Below are 19,323 nucleotides of genomic sequence, written 5' to 3'. Positions count from 1 at the left end.
TAAGTGACAATAGAATTGTCTACTGACAATTTTGTTTTGCTAAATATCTAATAATATATTAACCAGAGAATTAATGCAATTGAAAGTGTAAAAGTTAAATTAAAATGAAATATGACTAGGGAAAACATCATTGTGGTAAGCTGGTAAGTGGTAACAAATGTGATTTCAAATGTCTCAATACTTTGATACCCCTATTGACTAGTATAAAAAAAAGTGTCAAAACACTCCCCCCAAATCCCTTCAAAGAATAACCTAGTATTGTGCTACCATATACCATTTATAAAGTTAATTAACTTCCATCTCATGTAACATGTCTATGCATTCTTATTTGGTAGTCAAAGACCTATATTATTTATAGAGAATGGAAAGATGGGACAATATGGCCATAAAACTAGATATAAATAAGACTTACGATAAGGTAATTATAAGTGCTCCATGAAAAGTTGATAAAAAGAATGTGTTTTCGTGAATATTGTATACTAGTTGTTATGGAATGTGTCTCCATTGTTACTTAAAGAGAGAACCAAGGGGTTGAGATAAGACGACCTATGTCCCTTAACCATTTTCGTCTCTATGTAAAAGGATTACATGCATTTTCATTAGATGAGAGCGAAAAAAAAAAAAAAAAAAAAAAAGAAGATAATAAAGCTACTTTCAATGACAAAACGTACTGCTTAACTGGCTAAACAGTTAATGGTTCATAATGATTTAGTGAAAATTACAATTTAACTCATATAGCATAATTAGGGGAAACAGAAAATGTCCAAATTCAAATTCTCTTATTGATACAGTATACTTTGTTTAGTCTTTTTGACCTTACAAATTCAATTTATTGTAACTACCATGGAAAATTTTTTGATTTTAGCTTCCCAAACCAATTCATTCATGTCTCTGTAACAACTGTTTTTTAGTAACTGTGTCTTACAACTGAATATATGAAATCATGACACGTGTCCTTGGGCTTAAGAGTTAAGATTATCCTCTCTTTCTCTCTCTTTGCAGATGTCGCATGGGAGACATGCATTATCAATATTATGTTAATAAGAAATTATTGGGCAGTCCTAAACTACAAGGTCAGCGCTGACTTTGTAGTACCAATCAATGAGAGTTTGCCACTGTGATAAAAATGCATTACATCATCTGACATCCACATCAACTCAATAACAATAGTTGTTCCTAATTGTTTCTAATAAGTGACAATAGAATTGTCTACTGACAATTTTGTTTTGCTGAATATCTAATAATATATTAACCAGAGAATTAATGCAATTGAAAGTGTAAAAGTTAAATTAAAATGAAATATGACTAGGGAAAACGTCATTGTGGTAAGCTGGTAAGTGGTAACAAATGTGATTTCAAATCTGTCTCAATACTTTGATACCCCTACTGACTAGCATAAAAAAAAGAGTGTCAACACGCTCCCCCCAAATCCCTACAAAGAATAACCTAGTATTGTGCTACCATATACCATTTATAAGGTTAATTAACTTCCATCTCAAGTAACATGTCTATGCATTCTTAGTTGGTAGTCAAAGACCTATATTATATATAGAGAATGGAAAGATGGGGTAATATGGCCATAAAACTAGATATACATAAGACTTATGATAAGGTAGTTATAAGTGCTCCATGAAAAGTTGATAAAAAGAATGTGTTTTTGCGAATATTGTATACCAATTGTTATGGAATGTGTCTCCATTGTTACTTAAAGAGAGAACCAAGGGTTTGAGATAAGACGACCTATGTCCCTTAACCGTTTTCGTCTCTATGTAAAAGGATTACATGCATTTTCGTTAGATGAGAACGAAAAAAAGAAAAAGTTTGCATAAAATATATTAGTTGAGAGATAGGAGGTGATAAAAACCTTGCTAGGAGTTTGAGCTCTTGTTGTCCTCATTGAATTTGAAGAATAAAAAAAATGTTTTTGCTGAAATTTTATTTTAAAAAAAAACAAATGGTATGAAGTAGGCTCAAAGTGGAAAGAGAAGCTACTATGTCAAGCTTAGATATACTAATCATGCTTGGTTAATATGTCAGTAAGAGAGTTGTTTATTGACATGTTAACTGGAGAAAGAAAAGAAAAAAGATTTGAACCTAGTATATGGCTCCTAATATCATTTATCTATTGACATATTAACTAGAGAAATAAAAAGAAAAAAAAAATTGAACCTAGTATTGCGGTGCCTAAAATTATTTTTAAAGTGGAAACAGAAGTTGCTATGTCAAGTTAAGAAAGATATACTAATCAAGCTCAGTTAATATGGCAATAATAGAGTTTTCTGTTGACATATTAACTAGAGGAAGAAATAGAAAAAAGATTTGAACATAGTGATGTGGAGCCTAATTCATTTATAAAGTTAATTAACTTCTATATCAACTAGCATGAAAATGCATTCTAGTTTAGTAGTAAAAGACCTAAATTAGTAGATGGGTGGATGGATTCATACGGCCCTAAAACTATCTATGAATAAGGTTTATGACAAGGTAGGACGAGTGTTTCTTGAAAATGGATATGTAAATGAGTTTTTATGACTAATGGATATCATTGATCAAGGACGAATCCAAGGGGGGCTTGGGCCCCCTTGGCCCAAAGAAAAAAAAAAGGAAAAAAAAATTTTGGGCCCCCCTGGCCCAAAGAAAAAAAAGAGATTTTTTTTTTATTAGAGCTGGACTTCCTGCTTCCAAAAACTCAGACCTCCTAATTAGCTTAGCCCAACTAACAACTATCAAACTCAAAAACTTAACAAAAACAAAACTTTAAATAAAAAATGAAACATCCTAGTTAGCCCAATATTAGAGTACTAGTATTAGGTGTTCTAAATGATTAATATTTTGCTTTTAGAACATCAAATACCAAAAACACTACTATACGAGACATTTCAAATGCTATATTAAGGTAGCAAAAGTAAGTTTTTGTTTGTGATTTTTTTTTTTTTTTTTTACCCCCCCCCCCCCCCCCGCCCCGGCCCAAAGAGAAAAAAAAGAGATTTTTTTTATTAGAGCTGCACTTCTCGCTTCCAAAAACTCAAACCTCCACCTTTTTAATTAACTTAGCCCAACTAGCAACTATCAAACTCAAAAACTTAACAAAAACAAAAGTTCTAAATAAAAAATAAAACATTCTAGTTAGCCCAATATTAGAGTACTAGCATTAGGTGTTCTAAATGATAAATATTTTGTATTTAGAACACCAAATACCAAAAACACTACTATACGAGACATTCCAAATGCTATATTAAAGTAGTATAAGTTTTAATTTGTGAAAATAAAATTTTTTTTTTTTGGGTAACAACTGATGCTCTTAAGAAACAATATTATTTTGTATTTTTTTTTTTTGTTGGTAGATAATTACATTTTAATGTATTAATAAACAATAACTTTGTGTATTTATCTTAGTTGATATTTTGTTAGTATTATATGAATACCTATTTAGATTTTTTTTTTCTTATGCTTTGGCCCCCCTAGTTTGAAATCCTAGGTCCGCTCTTGTCACTGATAATCTTTTATCTAAGAAATCAAAATGAATATTTTGATAATAATCTTTCTAAATAATCTCAATTACCTATCTAAAAAATGTATAGCCATAACAGGGTTAGCTACCTCCTTCCAAAATCCACAAGTAAACTCATATTAGTTTTCAACTGCACCACTCCATTAACTCATTTGCTCTTGTAGCCAATGCACTTCTTATATATAATAATAGAAGTCTTAAATTCTCTTCCAATCAACTACCCTTCTAGCAATTATTGTTGCAATCACAACCCCTAGCAAATCTCACAAACTTGGAAGCACATGTCCTTCATTTAGAGTGTTGTACTTGTGTCGTATTTATGTCATATTGGTGTTGTATCAACCGTTTTATGTTATAATTTTTAAAAATTACTTATGTCATCATATCGTACTTACACTTGTACCCATACCATTGTCAGTATCCATGCATCCTAGCTCACAAAGCAACACATTGTGAAGTATCACACGAGCACCAGTATAAGGCTAGAGAGAGGAAAAAAAATACAAAACAAAGTAAAAAAAACTAAATATTAGTGTGATATTGGAGGAGGGTTTCAATGGCGGGAGTCTTCCCCCCTTATTTCATTTTATTTTGGCAAAAATGCAAAACTGACTATCTAACTTTTAACTTTTGTCATTTCAGTTCTCCAACTTTGAGTTTTGTCATTTCAGTTTTCTAAGTTTCAATTTTTGTCAATGTAGTATTCTGTTATGTTTCAGTTACTGTTGCTGTTAAGTTTGGCTTCTTTTTTTCTTTTTTTTAATACATTTTGTAATTAAAAGAAAAAAAAACTTGGAAAAAAGAAAAGAAAAGAAAAAGAAAACATGGAACTAGAAGGTCCCCTTCACTCTTCATCCTCAACCTCCCTGTTCTCTGCTCTCTCTCTCAAGATCACTCTCTCTCTCTCTCTCAAATCCAGCATCATATTTGCATTATGTTTTAAAGCAGACAACCACCAAACCTCAATATTTCAACAAACCAACCCATCTCGCACAACCAATCTCACACCGATGACCACCCACTAACTGACGTCAACCACCATCACCGGTGCTACAAAACTCATTACGCCTCTTCCCTGCACAAACCCATCTTCTCTTCACTCTTGCATCATCCTTGCATCCGATTAACAAGCTACGACGATCTTGGGTTTTTGGTTGCTACCCGATTTTGCCTCCATTGGGTTAGATTTTCAAATTACGTTCTTTGTTTCTTGGGTGTTTTTTTTTTTTTTTTTTTTGGCAACAGTTAATGCTCTTAAGAAACAATATTATTTTGTATTATTTTGTTTTTGTTGGTAGATAATTACATCTTAATGTATTAATAAACAATGACTTTGTGTATTTATCTTAGTTGATATTTTGTTAGTATTATATGGATACCTATTTAAATTTTTTTTTTCTTATGCTTCGGCCCCCCTAGCTTTAAATCCTAGGTCCGCTCTTGTCACTAATTATATTTTATCTAAGAAATAATAATGAATATAATAATCTTTCTAAATAATCTCAATTACCTATCTAAAAAATTTATAGCCATAACAAGGTTAGCTACCTCCTTCCAAAATCCACAAGCAAACTCATATTAGTTTTCAACTGCACCACTCCACTAACTCATTTGCTCTTGTAGCCAATGCAATTCTTATATATAATAATAGAAGCCTTAAATTATCTTCCAATCAACTACTCGTATAGCAATTATTGTGGCAATCACCCCTAGCAAATCTCACGAACTTGGAATCACATGTATTTTATTTAGGGTGTTGTACTTGTGTCGTATCTATGTCATATTGGTGTTGTATCAGCCGTTTTATATTATAATTTAAAAAAATGACTTATGTGACCGTATCGTACTTACACTTGTACCCATACCATTATCAGTATCCATGCATCTTAGCTCACAAAGCAACACATTGTGAAGTATCACACGAGCACCAATATAAGGCTAGAGAGAGGGGGAAAAAATACAAAACAAAGTAAAAAAAATTAAATATTAGTGTGATATTAGAGGAAGGTTTCAATGGTGGGAGTCTTCCCCCCTTATTTTATTTTATTTTTTATAAAAGTTAAAAATCTTCCCGCTAATTTGTTTCAGTATTCTTTTTAGTAAAAGTAATTGTCATTTTACGACAAAAACCCGGTTTGGATAGCATGTTAAGTCACGGCGCGTTTTCCCTGTGCGTTTTCTCCTTTTTTTTATTTTTTGGCCGCACTTGTTGACTCTGGGGAGACAAAATTTACTGTGCGTGCACTGTTCACGCAATATTTAATATTAAAAGTGGGTCCTACAACACTATTCACACATTTAAAAATTATTTTGCTACAGTATTTTCAGCAACAATCAATTTTTATTAACTTTCAACAACAATAAGTGCTATCCAAACAGACCCAAAACCGTAGTGCAAAAATTAAAAACAAAGCAAAAACAGTACCAAAAAAGAAAAGAGAGACGACGACACCGTTTTCAAAACACTCGTTCGTCTCCTTCTATCTTAGTGTTCCAAATTGAAAATATCAGAAAAAGCTTGAAATTGGAATAGGGTTAGGAATAGGAATGTCAGACTATCTCCCAGAGGAAGTGGTGCTGGAAATTCTGCACAGACTTCCCGTCAAATCCCTAATTCGATTCAGGTGCGTTTCTAAATCGTGGAACTCTCAAATTACAAGCTCTGCCTTCATCGATTCCCATCTCACTCGATCACTTTCACTTCCTTCCAACTCCAACAAATTAATTGTTGGGCACTGCGTTGATAATCTTGGTGTAGAGCACTACAAATTAATTGACGATAACAATGACTCATTTGATCAAATTCAAAACATTGAGTTCCCACTCACGAGTTGTCGTATCCAACAATTTATGTTAATTGGTTCCGCGAATGGCTTGTTCAGTCTCCATGAACAAGAGCGCTATATTCTTTGGAATCCCTCTATTAGAAAATTTATTACCCTTCCAAAGCCTTGCATTACTGTCAAGGCACATGGCTCATACATTGGGTTTTGTTGCCAAGCATTCGGGTTTGATCCGCGAACTAATGATTATAAGGTAGTGAGGATTGCATTTCCATGTCGAATTAATATGTCTACTCTAATTGAGGTTTACTCTCTTAATGAGGGGTGTTGGAGAATTACTAGTGCCTCTTTTCCTCTGGGTATTACTATTACTGATTGGCGTCATCCAGCAACTTCTTTAAATGGTGCTGTCCATTTTGCGGCGGAATATGAGTACAAGCCTGGCGGTCCTTGTGGCCCTTTGGTTTTGTCATTTGATTTGCGTGTATATACAAAATTTAGAATAAATATACAAAATTTATCAAGTACCAAACACTTGTAATGGCAAATCTCTCCATAACCCATTGAAATTTGCCCAAATGCAATCCAATTATTTATCCATCGTATTATCATAGTTTTCAAGCTTCTCATACAAAAATTAATATGAACCCAAATGATTTTGTGCAAAAGATTTGAAAACATTGATGATGCTATTTTTATATAGGACATGTCAAGAAGCTTAATGAATAGACATAAAATACTCTTTGGAATAATGCGCAATATAAATAAATTTAAGAAATATGTTGAATGAGTATGGGGTTTAAATTTATGCTGCCCAAATCAAATACAAGTTTAATTTTGATGGAGGCTAGCTAGTCATTCCCATTTTTAAAATTATTATTTTTTGGAATACGAAAATAACAAAGAGAACTGCAACACTGGCTGCGATGGTTTGTGGGAATAAACAAAATTCAGAATTAAACAGAGGAAAGAACAAATTAGTGCGGAAACAAATACCTGGGCAGTAGTTCTTCTGGACTCATTAGCTTATGTGATGACTTCCCTGTCAATCCTTATGATGGGGATACGAGAAATTTTGCGCCATTCTTTTCCATTCTTTCTCCGATACCGCTTTTTTAGCAAAGGGCAGTGTAAAATATCTAGAATAGAAAGGGAGGCGGGAAAGCCCTCTTCTGGTAAGCGCTGGAGGTTAACGCAGTCCCAAATATCCAACTGTTTAAGCAAGGTAAGGTGTTGAAACTACCATTGAGTGATGTCAGATGTGGAATAAAATGTTGAGGCTGATAAGGGGGCAACAACGCCTCCTCTGAAAAGGAACCCACTTCTCTGCCGTTATACCGAATTATAATTTCTCTGAGAGAGTGAAGACTCTGTAAACCCCACTCCATGCGTCTGAGAAAGAGTTTGTCACAGCAACTGATTTGAAGTATTTGTAAATTGGAGGGCAAACCCCCTTCAGGAAATGATTCCAGTTCTTGACAGTCCCACAACTTCAAATATAGAAGAGATGGGAGGAGGGTGTGCATACCTTCAGCAAGTGACTTTAACTTTTCACAGTGATAAATAGTAATCCGTGTCAAATTTGAAGCGCACAATCCCCCGCTAGGAAAGGATACACAATTTAATGAGAGAAGTTAGATCCAAGAGAGATATATCTGATGCCGAAAGAGATTCAAGATTATCAGAATTCCTAATTTCGATAGATTTGAGTTTTGGGAAAAACTCTAATGGTAAAGACCAAAGTGAACCAGGACCTCTATTTACCTTCAAGCTCTCAATTGATGGATAGTAATGACTCCCGGGTAACTGAAGTACTCCATTGATGTGAAGTGTTTTTAAAGTAGTGGGTAGACCACCCTCAAGGAGAGTCACGTGGCATCCTCCAATTCCGAGACTTTGTAGCTTAGGTGATAATTCCTTCAACGCCACCTTATCACAATTCGTCAAGGCCAACTCATGGAGAGCCAAAGGACTAGGAAGTGAGGCAACAAGTTGGGGGCAATCTCTAATTTCAATTACACTTGAAGAAGGAAGTAAACTGGGCAGATTTCCCGTAAGCTTGGGACATTCGATAATGCGAAGCTCTCAGAGGGTTGGGAAAACTCCGCCTTCATCTTCACCTTCAAATATAAACCATTCCTTCCACTATAGCATCCTTTCAAATGTTAATTTTTCTAGGGATTTGAATGGCTTATTAGTTGCACAAGAGCCATCCCCGTAGAACTCACTATCCACACATGATACTCTGTCCAAACCTTCAATTGAGAGTTCCTTAAGGGCAGGTAGCTGCCCCAGTGGAGGCAAGGAGGAACAGTATTTACAATCGTCAAGCTTTAGGGACACCATATTAGAGAATGAACATGCTACTAACCAAATGACAGTTTCCTAAAGGAGAGTGAGCACGAAGAGGAAACGCAGGTATAAGCTTGATTTAACTCAAAATTTCTGCGTTTACTTATCTTAGTTTTATCTAATTCTTGGTATATACTAGATACTATTGTGTGGTTATAAGTAAACATGAAGTTCCAAACCTCAATATACTGTTTTTGGGATGTTAATTTGTTACCAAAAGAGTGGTCAGAATTTTTAAATACAATTCTTTTGTTTTGCATGCTGGAATTGGTAAATATAAATGAAAGATTGATGTTATTCCCTTTTTCATACACTGAACTTGTCACATCTAATCCCTTTTTAATATCAAATGTGTTTTACTCTTTCCATTTCACTAGATGTGCTAAGATTTTTCTGATATGATCTGCCTTTGCCTTTTGATACTCTGTTTTGTTCGTGAAATGTTTTGCTCTAATGTAAATTAAACAAAGTATAGGATGATGCCAAACATTTAAAAGTTGTATTAGCCATGTAACTGTAGGTAGAGTCATGACGGTATAGAACCCCAAATAACTATATTTTGACAATGGCCAAACCTCCCTGTTCAACATTCCAGGAGGCTAGAGCACTCTGAGCCATCACACAAACTTTCCAAACACCATTGACCATATATCATACACAAAATAACAATGGAGTAACAGGTGATCAGCAGACTCACCACTCTGTTTACACATGGAACACCAATCTACCACACACAATCCTTGCACACGGAGATTATCCATGGTTAAAATTTCCCCTTAGTGGTTGTCCATGTAGAGCAATTTATCTTTCTTGGGACGCTTGCCTTCCGTATAGGCTTCCAAGGAAAAGAATAATAACCAGTAGGAGATAGAGCTTTATAGTAAGATTTAACCTCAAAACCTCCACTTGTGGTCGGGGGGGCCATCTTAAAAAGATCCCCCGCAGCTCCTATTTTTGCAGAATATCAATAGTTGAAGAAAGACTGCATAGATTCCAACTCCCAGTCTTCACAGGGCCTTGTAAGTTTGTCATTTCAAAAAACAGACCCATTCTGTGACTGCATTACATCTGCCACCGCAGCATTTTTATCCCTGGCCAACTAGAATAGGTTTGGAAAGCATCATGTCCTCACACCAACAATCGAACCAAAAAAGAATATTAGCACCACTCACCACGACAAACTTTAAAATCTGGACCAGCCTATTCCCCATGGGACACTGACACCAGTGACTCATCTGTCATCCAATTACCCCACATGCTGCTAAATTTTGAAGCAATTACTATACGCCAGTATGCATTCTTCTCAGTCATATGTCGCTAAAGCCACTTCCCAAGCAAGGCTTTATTGAAACGTACAAAGCTTCAAAAACCCAAACCTCCTATTCCCCATGGGACACTGACACCAGTGACTCATCTGTCATCCAATTACCCCACATGCTGCCAAAATTTGAAGCAATTACTATACGCCAGTATGCATTCTTCTCAGTCAAATGTCGCTAAAGCCACTTCCCAAGCAAGGCTTTATTGAAACGTACAAAGCTTCAAAAACCCAAACCTCCTTCCCGAATGAACATTGGATGTAGGTGCAATGAGAAATGGGCAAGTGGTCCCATACTTTAATGTAGGGGTGTGGGTAAAGAAGATAGTCTTGAAGACGAAGTGGGTAGAAGACAAATCTAGGGAAACTAAGCATTCTAAATATAAATTGTGAGATACAGGGAATAAGAACAATAGATTTCAGGTAGGGATGGTTATAGAGAAAGGCTGTAAAGTGGAAGCTGTCAAATTAAGAAAATAGGAGATAGACTTTTTTTAATATAATTTGCCTAGGGGAAGTGAAAACCAACTCAGTTAGCATTAATGTTCCTCAAATAGATTTAGAAGAATCCATTAAGAAATAATATTGGGAGGGTACGAATGAGTTTATTCAAAGTATATCAAAAAGGATAAAAGTTTTTATTGGGGGAGGCTTGAATGGTCATGTTGGGATAGATACTGGGCAATTGAGGGAGTAGATGGAGGGCAAGGATATAAAATAAGAAATGAGCTGCTTTAAGCAGTCTTCATTTTCTACTATGCTAGATTTTTTTGGACTCGTACTTTTCAATGACTTTAACAACCCATGTACTGTATAGTATTGTATCACGAACAAACAAAAGAGGAGAGTTTCCATAACCCTCTTTACTTTCTTCCCCAACTTGAAATGCAGGCTACAACATTGTGTAACGTCCCATTATGTACTTTCATAACCAAAATTAAAATAAGCATGGATATAGGATCTCCTTGACTTGGTTCTCTTGAACTATTGGAAAAGCCAATTCTGCTTCTATTAACCATGATTGAGAACCAATTGTCCAAATAGAAAAACCAAACCCACTTCCTCCATTTTCACCAAAATTGAGTTTGTCTATGTATATGAAATGGCCTAGTTAACATGATCATATATGATTTCAGTGTTCAACTCTCAAATTACCCCAAAAACACTGCTATCAAGTTTTCTATCAAGGCTTTCATTGGCAATAAACACCAAATAAGGGTTTACCAACCTTCATTGTAAGCATTTGGGTCTAACACAAGATACCTATCATACATTTAACAGATCAGCCTACACTTTCCATAAGCATATAGACATTTCCATCCAAGCTAACATGAAGAAAATCCTTGATATTGATGCCACCACTTAGTTTCTTGGAATCAAAGCGACATAAAAAGAATTCAAATATTTCTCAAACTTGAAGTTATTATAGGGCTCCATTTCTTCAAAACCCACTCTATCACTTCAGTAATAACCTTCATTTATTTTGCGTTGTTCTCTAACACTTTGTATCTATCCACCATCTTTTGTAGCAAGAAAATTTATCTTACTCTTCTCTCTTAAACAATTGCATTGCACGTTTTACTAATTGCTTTGCTTCAATTTTAGGTCCCTATAAAGAAAGGTACGGAAGCCGCCAATTCACCACCCTCAATTATCTGCACTTTTCTTTCTTTAAATTTGATTTCACATGGTTTTCTTCCATATTTTGTTTATTGATTCATGCGTTGTTTTTATTTTCTATTTTTTGTGATTTGGCTCGATTCTCGCTAGCCACTTAGGGCTTTTTTGGTACCTTTGGTCCCCAGGTTTTCTTTCTTCTTTTATTAATTGCTTCGACCTTGTTATATAGGGTTTTGGAGATTTGTTAAGTTGATGATAGAGAGATGTATTTCCTTTTGGGTTTGGGTTTCTATTTATTTTTTGTAGTAGGTTTTTGCACCTCTTTTTCTTTTTTCTTTTTTCTTTTTTTTTTTGGGGGTAATGCATCTATATGATGGTTCTTCATGCCCAAAAGAATCAAGAGGATTCTCTCTCTGAATTTACATTAACTGAAATGAGGTTGTTCAAACTTAAATTTGAATATTCTTCATGCCCACAAGATTTAGAGGATTCTTCCTCTGAATTCATTCTGAGGTAAAGTCTCATCCACCTCATCCCTTCATACGTCTATAATTTAGCAACTTAATCCACAAGAAATTTGACAACTTAGTTGCATCCATATTCATAACTTCCTTTTTCTCTGCTTTAAATAGTTGATTGTGTGGATTTGGAAATGGTGAAGGAAAGGTAAATTATTACAAAATTTTAAGCAATTTCACAGCATCTGTTTCATCAAAAGCATTTTAGTGCTGAGGTCAATAAGGTGGCATTGTACCAATTGGGATTAAGGTAGTTAGAGGTATGTGGGATTAAGTACAAATTGGCTATTGTACCCCTCTTTGGGATTTTTTTTGGACCTCAAATTTGGTTATGGATTTGAAGCTAGAATTATTGATCATTTATAAAGTTTAATACTGTTTAGGTATATGCTCTTGGGTTTCATTTTGATGCATGCATGGAGCCTTAAGTTTTGCAAATCAACTATGCTTTTGTAATTTTGAAGTACTCTTTTGTTGCATTTTTCAATTCTGAGTTTCCCCTCTAATCTCTTTTATAATATTTGTTTGGTATTTTTCTTTTTGTTGGTTTTGCAACAAAATATTCGGCTAGTAGTTTAGACACATAAACTCTCTTGGACTTTCTCTCAATTTCTTCTTTATCTTGCCTCTTATTAACTCTGGTGTGTTCAATGTTTGTTTGTTATGCTTTATTTTATATATATATACAGGGCCGGCTGAACCATATAAGCAATTGATGCAATTGCTTAAGGCCCCCAAATAAAAAAGGCCCACTTGTAAAAAAAAAAAAAATATATATATATATATTTATCTATATATTTTAATTACAAAAAAATATTTTAGGTATTTTTATTGGTCAATAAAATGCAAAAAAAGCCACATTGTATCTTAAAATCCAGTATACTGCACAACAACAGTGCACATAACTTGATAGGATAAGACTATACAATGCACATAGCATTGTGCAGTTTTGTCCACGAGCCCCAACACATCACAAGGCCTAAACTAAGTTGGCCCCCACACGACCCCATACTAATTAATAAGTTATCACATTTTTTTAATGCAGACTCTTACTTTATCAATTATTATAAATTATCACATCAATTAATTATTTGATATATATTATATCAACTTATTTGTATTATAGTAATACTAATTTTTTGAACCAAATAATAAATTAATTTTTTTTGTACAAATTTAGACTTTAAAGTTAAAAAAAGAATCCACTTAAAATTTTCGCCTAAGGCCTCCAAAATTGTTAAGCCGGCCTGTATATATATATATATATATATATATTTTTTTTTTTTTAATTTGTCTCGTTATATGGTAAAGCAATAATTGTTTTTGATAAGTCATCATTGACTTTTAGAAGCATCCTTATAGAATCATTAGGGAGGGGCTAGCAGTAAGATGTGGGAATTGTTATGCATGGGATCACAATGCAATGACCTGCAAAGAACCAGAAAACCCAACAAGAAAAATTTATAAAAAGAAGGCAAAGAAGAAGCCAATTGAAACTGATGACCCATCAACAATTGCTTCTAACAAAAGGCAAAAACTAAATGTAAATAATGTAAGCTAAATGTGATCATAATTTGTATCTTCATATTCGTAACTATATTTTTTGTTTTTTATTTCTGGTTTGATAGTTTAGAGGCAAAGAGAATGGGACATCAGCCTTTGTGAGGCCAAGTGAAAGGTGAGAGTGCCAAGGATGGAACAACATCAACTTCAAGAAAGGAAGAGGGAAAGAAAAAAGTGTTCAGTTGAAGGCTGGATGGGATTTATTAATTGTTATGTGTTTTGTGATGTATTCAGAGAACAATCCATAACACCAAATTCTCTGTATATAACATTAACTTAACAATGTCAATAGGTCACAGCTTTTGTTTTTGATCAGTAGGTGGAAACTAAATTCAGTTAATTAAAATTATGTTGTGAAATTCATGTTCATGATTATGCCCAATTTATGTTCAGATGGTTTATGTTCCTGGTTGTGGAATTCAGAATGCTTCCTTAATATTATGTTTTCATATTATTTGCGTGTTAGACTATACTGCTCATTGGATTATTTTCTTTTAGAATGATGGTAGAAACCAATTGCGTAGTGAACTGTTATAGATTAAAATTTGCCACTAGAACTATCAAAGTGATTATCACTCTTAACTCACTGAAAGACTCCTGTTTAGTTCCCTTAAACATGTCTCTATAACAACTATTTTTAGTAACTGTGTTACAACTGAATATATAAAATCATAACATGTATCCTTAGGCTTAAGAGTTAAAATTATCCTCTCTCTTCGCAGATGCCACATAGGCGACATGCATTACCAATAATATGTTAAAAGGAAATTATTGGGCAGTCTTAGACTACAATGTCCGCAACTCTGCACTGACCTTGTAGTGCCAACCAATGTGAGTCTACCACTATGATAAAAATGCATTACATCATCTGACATGCACATCAGCTCGATAACAATAGTTGTTCCTAATCGATTTTAACAAGTAACAACAGAAGTGTATACTGACAATTTTGTTTTGCTGAATGTCTAATGATATATTAACTAGAGAATTAATGCAATTGAAAATGTAAAAGGAAAATTGACATGGAAAGATGACTGTGGGGAAAACATCATTGTTGTAGGCTAGTAACAAATGTGATTTCAAAACTGTCTCTATACTTTGATACCCCAGTTGACTAGCATAAAAAAGAGTGACAAAACCCTTTCCTCCCACCCCCACCCCCCCCAAAAAAAAGAAAAAAAAAAGAGAAAAAAGAAATAATAAACCTAGTATTGTGCTACCATATAGCATTTATAAAATTAATTAACTTCCATCTCAAGTAACATGTCTACGCATTCTTATTTAGTAGTGACCTATATTATTTATTGAGAATGGGGTAGATGGGGGTAATATGGCCTTAAAACTAGATATAATTAAGGCTTAGGATAAGCTAGTTATGAGTGTTCCTTGAAAATTTGATAAAAAGAGTGAGTTTTCGTGAGTATTGTATACCAATTGTTAAGAGTGTGTCTCCATTGTTACTTTATTTTCTTATATGGAGAATCGAAGGGATTTATTTATCACACTAGGGGGTTAAGATAAGACAACCTGTGTCCCTTAACCTTTTGTCTCTATCTAAAAGGACTACATGCATTTTCATTAGATGAGAACAGAAAATACATACATACATATATACATACATACATATATATATATATATATGCATGAAGTTGCCACTTGCAGGACTCAAAAAACAAAAAAAAAAAACTCACATTTTCTTTACAAGTGACAATCTCTTGTTCTACCGAGCATCAATGGTTGATTATATGAAAATTTAAGGTATACTCAGACAAAATGAAGAGGACTTGAATTAGAGGGTAAATTGTGAGAATAAAAATACTTTTATCCGGTGGAAATATATTAGTTGAGAGACTGGAGGTAATCAAAACCTTGCTAGGAGTTTTAAGCACTGAATCTATAAGGGCAAAACTAGTAGCCCAGCCCAAATCAGAATGAGACTAGGCTAGGATGGAGGCTCAGTACAACTAATTTGTAGAGGTGAATGGTCAAGGTCAACCCTTTAAGCTTTTAAAGCCACGATTTGGTAATTAGAGAAAGAAAATTGGCAAGGATGACAATTTTAGTAAAGAATGATGTCAAGGAAAGAAAAATTTGTATGTAAGTTCTTCCTCTGGCTAGCCGAGGACCAGTTTTACAATGATCACCTTCTCTCTCTATTTCCTTATTTCTCTCTTTGAACTTTTTCCGATCCCTTCTTAAGGAGGACCTTCCTTCCTATATATAGCTACTTGGATTGTATCCCAGCCTTCCACTTGGAGGACTATTGATTTCTCGTTAGATACTTGATTCATCATTGCCTTACTAGTGATGGTAGAGTAGGCTACAGGCTGTGAGGGTACTAATCAGGGGTCATTCTGCCATCAATGTGGCAGGTTGAGTTGGTATAATGCATTGAATGTGAAGGTGATGGGTGCTTTATTCGGAAGTTTCCTCTTGCTCTTACTCTTGCATCACTACGATCCTCCTCGACCATCAACCTTATGGACCTAGCAGCTTACCTCCAATCTCCCAAGAAGTATCTCCACTATGGGCATGCTGCCCTCATCGATTTCCCTAACATAATTGCCTTGACTGCTCTTCGAGCTTTTTGAGCAAGTTGTCCTCCTCAGTTCCCTTGACCTAATGGCCCTAACTAGCTTGGCATAATTTGACAAATAGTCAAGCCTAATTACACCTAAGGTGGATCCCTTGCAATGATTTCTTATCTTTAGGCTTCATCCTCCCACAAAATTAGTGTGAAAAATGCCTCTTATTGCCCTCATTAAATTTGAAGAATAAAGAAAAAATTGTGTTTACTAGAATTAAAGAAATGGTATGGAAGAAGGTTCAAAGTGGAAAGAGAAACTACTATGTCAAGCTAAGATATGCTAATCAGCTCGATTAATATGTCAATAAGAGAGTTGCCTATTTATACCTTAACTAGAGAAAGAAAAAGGAAAAAGATTTGAAAATAGTAATACAATGCCTAATTTCATTTATCTATTGACAAATTGACTAGAGAAAGAAAAAGAAAAAGAAAATATTTGAATCTAGTAATGTGGTGCCTAATTTCATTTATAAAGTGGAAAGAGAAGTTGCTATGTCAAGCCGAGAAAGATATACTAGTCAAGCTCGGTTAATATGTCAATAATATAGTTTTATATTGACATATTAACTAGAGAAAGAAATAGAAAAAATATTTGAACCTAGTAATGTGGTGCCTAATTCATTTGTAAAGTGAATTATCTTCCATCTCAACTAACATGCCAATGCATTCTAATTTAGTAGTAAAAGACCTAAATTATTTATAGAGAATGGGTAGGTGGATTCGTATGGCCCTAAATCTATATATGAATAAGGTTTATAATGGGGTAGGATGAGTGTTTTTTGAAAATTGATAAGTAAATGAGTTTCTATGACTAATGGACATTATTGATAATCTTTTATCTAAGAAATCAGAATGAATATTTTGACAATAATCTTTCTAAATAATCTCAATTACCTATATAAAAAATTAATGGCAAGAACAAAGTTAGCTACTCCTTCCAAAATCCACAAGCAAACTCCTAATTGGTTTTCAACTGCACTAAACCACTAACTCATTTGCTCATGTAGCAAATGCACTTCTTATAACAGAAGTCTTAAATTCTCTCCCAATTCACTATGCTGCCCTCATCGATTTCCCTAACCTAATTGCCTTGACTGCTCTTCGAGCTTTTCGAGCAAGTTGTCCTCCTCAGTTCCCTTGACCTAATGGCCCTAACTAGCTTGGCCTAATTTGACAAATAGTCAAGCCTAATTACACCTAAGGTGGATCCCTTGCAATGATTTCTTATCTTTAGGCTTCATCCTCCCACAAAATTAGTGTGAAAAATGCCTCTTATTGCCCTCATTAAATTTGAAGAATAAAGAAAAAATTGTGTTTACTAGAATTAAAGAAATGGTATGGAAGAAGGTTCAAAGTGGAAAGAGAAACTACTATGTCAAGCTAAGATATGCTAATCAGCTCGATTAATATGTCAATAAGAGAGTTGCCTATTTATACATTAACTAGAGAAAGAAAAAGGAAAAAGATTTGAAAATAGTAATACAATGCCTAATTTCATTTATCTATTGACAAATTGACTAGAGAAAGAAAAAGAAAAAGAAAATATTTGAATCTAGTAATGTGGTGCCTAATTTCATTTATAAAGTGGAAAGAGAAGTTGCTATGTCAAGCCGAGAAAGATATACTAGTCAAGCTCGGTTAATATGTCAATATAAAACTATTATATTGACATATTAACTAGAGAAAGAAATAGAAAAAATATTTGAACCTAGTAATGTGGTGCCTAATTCATTTGTAAAGTGAATTAACTTCCATCTCAACTAACATGCCAATGCATTCTAATTTAGTAGTAAAAGACCTAAATTATTTATAGAGAATGGGTAGGTGGATTCGTATGGCCCTAAATCTATATATGAATAAGGTTTATAATGGGGTAGGATGAGTGTTTTTTGAAAATTGATAAGTAAATGAGTTTCTATGACTAATGGACATTATTGATAATCTTTTATCTAAGAAATCAGAATGAATATTTTGACAATAATCTTTCTAAATAATCTCAATTACCTATATAAAAAATTAATGGCAAGAACAAAGTTAGCTACTCCTTCCAAAATCCACAAGCAAACTCCTAATTGGTTTTCAACTGCACTAAACCACTAACTCATTTGCTCATGTAGCAAATGCACTTCTTATAACAGAAGTCTTAAATTCTCTCCCAATTCACTATCTTTATAGCAATCATTGTTGTCATCACAACCCCCCAACTCATCTCACAAACTAGGAAGCATAGGCATTTCATTTAAGATGTCATACTTATGTCGTATCCATGTCATATTGTGAGAGACTGCGCCCCGACCTTTTTTTTGGATGTTAGGCCAAACCCACGTGAATGAGTGGAGTCATGTTATTACCTCTTAAAATGGAGGTTCGACTGATTATATTTTTCCCTTTAGATTAAGAATTTTACAATAGAGTCGCCACGTATTTAATTTTATGGATGAAAATTGGTTCGTATTACACCATCGATTCACTGCCGTTTATGGGCTACCACAAAACTCTCCAAGACAAAACAATGAAAAACATAAACCTTCTGTAAACCATTTCCATTCTATTTATCATCACCATATTCTGCTACAAACTCACGCATTTACCTTCGGTTATTATAGAGTAAAATTTCAATCTTAGTTTTTGATAGGCAAAATTCAACATGTCATTTACTCAAATTCATAGACAAAGACTATTTAACAGTCTTAAACATATCAAGCAAATGAGTACAATCTCGATTCAATAACTTAGCACATAGAGACAGATACCTAAAAATTTAACAAAGAACATATTGCTAATTCATAGACAAAGACTATTTAACAGTCTTAAACATATCAAGCAAATGAGTACAATCTCGATTCAATAACTTAGCACATAGAGACAGATACCTAAAAATTTAACAAAGAACATATTGCTAGAAAGGCTTTAAATTTCTTCTCGCTTTCTAGGAAACCAAACAGAAAATTTATTTTATTAAAAAAATTGGCTATTTGAAATTTTGAATCACATTGCGAATTAGGAATTTGAATACAACACCAGATCTAATTACAAAATCGAGATCGACAAAGAGTTTCAGCAAAAAGTGA

General features: G+C 34.0%; 2 protein-coding genes across 2 annotated transcripts in view; both read left to right on the top strand.

Moving 5' to 3' along the window:
- Window positions 1–14,047, top strand: part of LOC136061359 (uncharacterized) — a 33,641-nt gene extending 19,594 nt beyond the window's left edge. The window contains exon 4 of the mRNA XM_065776049.1: window positions 13,731–14,047. The gene's annotated coding sequence lies outside the window, so the exon portion shown is untranslated. The remainder of the gene's footprint in view (window positions 1–13,730) is intronic.
- On the top strand, window positions 6,059–16,256 carry LOC136068639 (putative F-box protein At4g21240). The gene is made up of 2 exons (XM_065776047.1): window positions 6,059–6,740; window positions 16,069–16,256. Exons 1-2 carry the CDS (start codon window positions 6,059–6,061, stop codon window positions 16,254–16,256), a joined length of 870 nt encoding a protein of 289 aa, XP_065632119.1.
- The last annotated feature ends 3,067 nt before the right edge of the window (window positions 16,257–19,323 follow it).

This window comes from Quercus suber, unplaced genomic scaffold, assembly GCF_002906115.3.
Source record: "Quercus suber isolate HL8 unplaced genomic scaffold, Cork oak 2.0 scaffold_127, whole genome shotgun sequence".
Taxonomy (NCBI): Eukaryota; Viridiplantae; Streptophyta; class Magnoliopsida; order Fagales; family Fagaceae; genus Quercus; species Quercus suber.
The sequence above is the reverse complement of the archived record's forward strand: the minus strand, read 5'-3'. Positions and strand labels throughout refer to the sequence as shown.

Excerpts from the sequence above, each read along its gene's own strand:
- LOC136068639 (XM_065776047.1), top strand. The coding sequence starts at position 6,059 with ATGTCAGACTATCTCCCAGAGGAAGTGGTGCTGGAAATTCTGCACAGA. Across the intron at positions 6,741-16,068 it reads ATATGAGTACAAGCCTGGCG|GTGATGGGTGCTTTATTCGG; the intron begins GTCCTTGTGGCC and ends TTGAATGTGAAG.